General features: G+C 37.6%; 1 protein-coding gene across 1 annotated transcript; it reads right to left on the bottom strand.

Moving 5' to 3' along the window:
- Positions 1–361: 361 nt before the first annotated feature.
- Positions 362–1,314, bottom strand: LOC133706303 (metalloendoproteinase 2-MMP-like). Its single transcript, XM_062131811.1, has one exon. It carries the CDS (start codon positions 1,287–1,289, stop codon positions 363–365), a length of 927 nt encoding a protein of 308 aa, XP_061987795.1. The 5' UTR covers positions 1,290–1,314; the 3' UTR covers position 362.
- Between the last annotated feature and the right edge of the window lie 563 nt (positions 1,315–1,877).

Here is a 1,877-nt window from a genome sequence, read left to right as displayed (position 1 = left end):
TAATAATCTTGTAAATAATGAGATATATTTATTTATTCCAAGAATTTTGCGTCTTCTGAATTAGGATATTTATTCTGAGACTGAGAGGGTACGTAGATAAATTATTTTGAATTCAACAATTTAACATGACATGGAAGGAACATGCATTAGAGAGAGGATCTAATTTGACATAACTTAATCTATAGCCTTTTTTTATTATTTTCTTTTTAATTTTGGTACAATAAAAAGGCTCTTCAAATATGTAGAAGATATAACATATTTAGAGCATGAGATGAGGCCAGCTTTCAACTGCCATGAATATTTTCTTGTAATTCCTAAACTTATACTGCATATAGTTTATTACTGAGTTGTTGCGTAATTAATTAATTGGAATAGAGAGCATGTATCCCATCAATATCATCCTGGGAGAGATCTCTTTTCTTGCTTCCACGTTGTGTCGTTGGATACATGATGGCTTCGGGATGATCTTTACTATGATAAAGGCCAAGCAGATGTCCTATTTCATGAACAGTAACGGTTTCCAGGTCAATTTGATCCATTGCGGGGTCAGTGCTCCAGTTCTCGTCTGCATCGTAATGGAGACGGCCGTCTTGTGGATAAAAAGCATGAGCCAGTTGATTCCCTGGTCCATCAAAAGGACTCTGGTCCCCATGATCGCCGCTGAAGAACTCAATGACAATATCTGCTGATGCACCGTCAGTCGCCTCCTGGAAAGTGAATTTAGAAACCTTTGCCCATGTTTGAAAAGCTTTTGAGCAGACCGACCTCAAGGTGTCCGAACCAACAACTTGGACACCCGAGCCAAATCTGTAGGTCAGAGCATACTTGGAAGGTGGCCACTTTTGTGTCCCGAAAGCATAATGAGCAACCATGTGGACCTTCTTGTGTTTTGATTTAGTGCTGTTCGGTTTTGTGGACGGAGTGTTTATGATATCAGGCATTCCACATCGTGGAATCACCATTTGTTGTATGGTACTAGAGTCAAGGTTACCAGTAACATTCAGATGAAAATATTCTTGGTATGTTTTGAGTGCTAGCTCCAAGTGGTCATCAAAATCACTGCTTGTGAGAGTGATATCACTTGGGTAGTACCCAAACTTTTTGAGGTATTGTTTGAGCTCAATAAGCCCTTCCACAGTTTGGCCCTTTTGAATCCCCTCCAGCCCTTGAAGGAAGCTGCTAAAAGATTGCCGATGCTCGGGTTTCAAAGTTCTTGTCTGACCTCTGAAGGACTGGATAGAAAAGATAACGAGGATTGCTGATAAAAGATGGGAAAGTTTAGGAGCCATATCGTTTGTTGTTTCGGAGAATGGCTTCAGACGTGGGTTGTGGCTTTCAATTCTACTATCGGATGGCTATTTAAAGACATATAGTATGTTGTATTGGCATTAGGACTATAGAATATGTCTTGAGATTTACTACTGTCCTTATTTTTGTTAATTCTGATTACTTATTTTCAAATATTAATTATTTAGACTACATTTGTCCTTCAAGCATCTAATTTATTTATTTTCTTTCATAGTAATCGATGAAATTACTATATAAATATTTGAGTTTAACTTTCATTTACATGTTATTATTAGATATCATTATCCAACAAAATCAACAACCCTGAGGGGTAGCTTAACTAGTTAGATCTTGGGTTTGCTTCCCAATTGTCACGGGTTCGAGTCCCCTCAGGACCACTGGAGGCTTACATGGTCGTTAACTTCAGGGCCCGTGGGATTAGTCGAAGTACACGTAAGCTGGCCCGGACATTCATGTTAATAAAAAGAAAGAAAGTACGTCTCTCTTACGTGTCTCGTAAATTTAAATTATTAAATGACTAATCCTAAATTGAATCAAAGTTTTATTTATCATTTCAATAATTTTTTTTT

This window comes from Populus nigra, chromosome 11, assembly GCF_951802175.1.
Source record: "Populus nigra chromosome 11, ddPopNigr1.1, whole genome shotgun sequence".
Lineage (NCBI taxonomy): Eukaryota > Viridiplantae > Streptophyta > Magnoliopsida > Malpighiales > Salicaceae > Populus > Populus nigra.
Note: the sequence above shows the minus strand (reverse complement) of the source record. Positions and strands in the feature narration are given on the sequence as shown.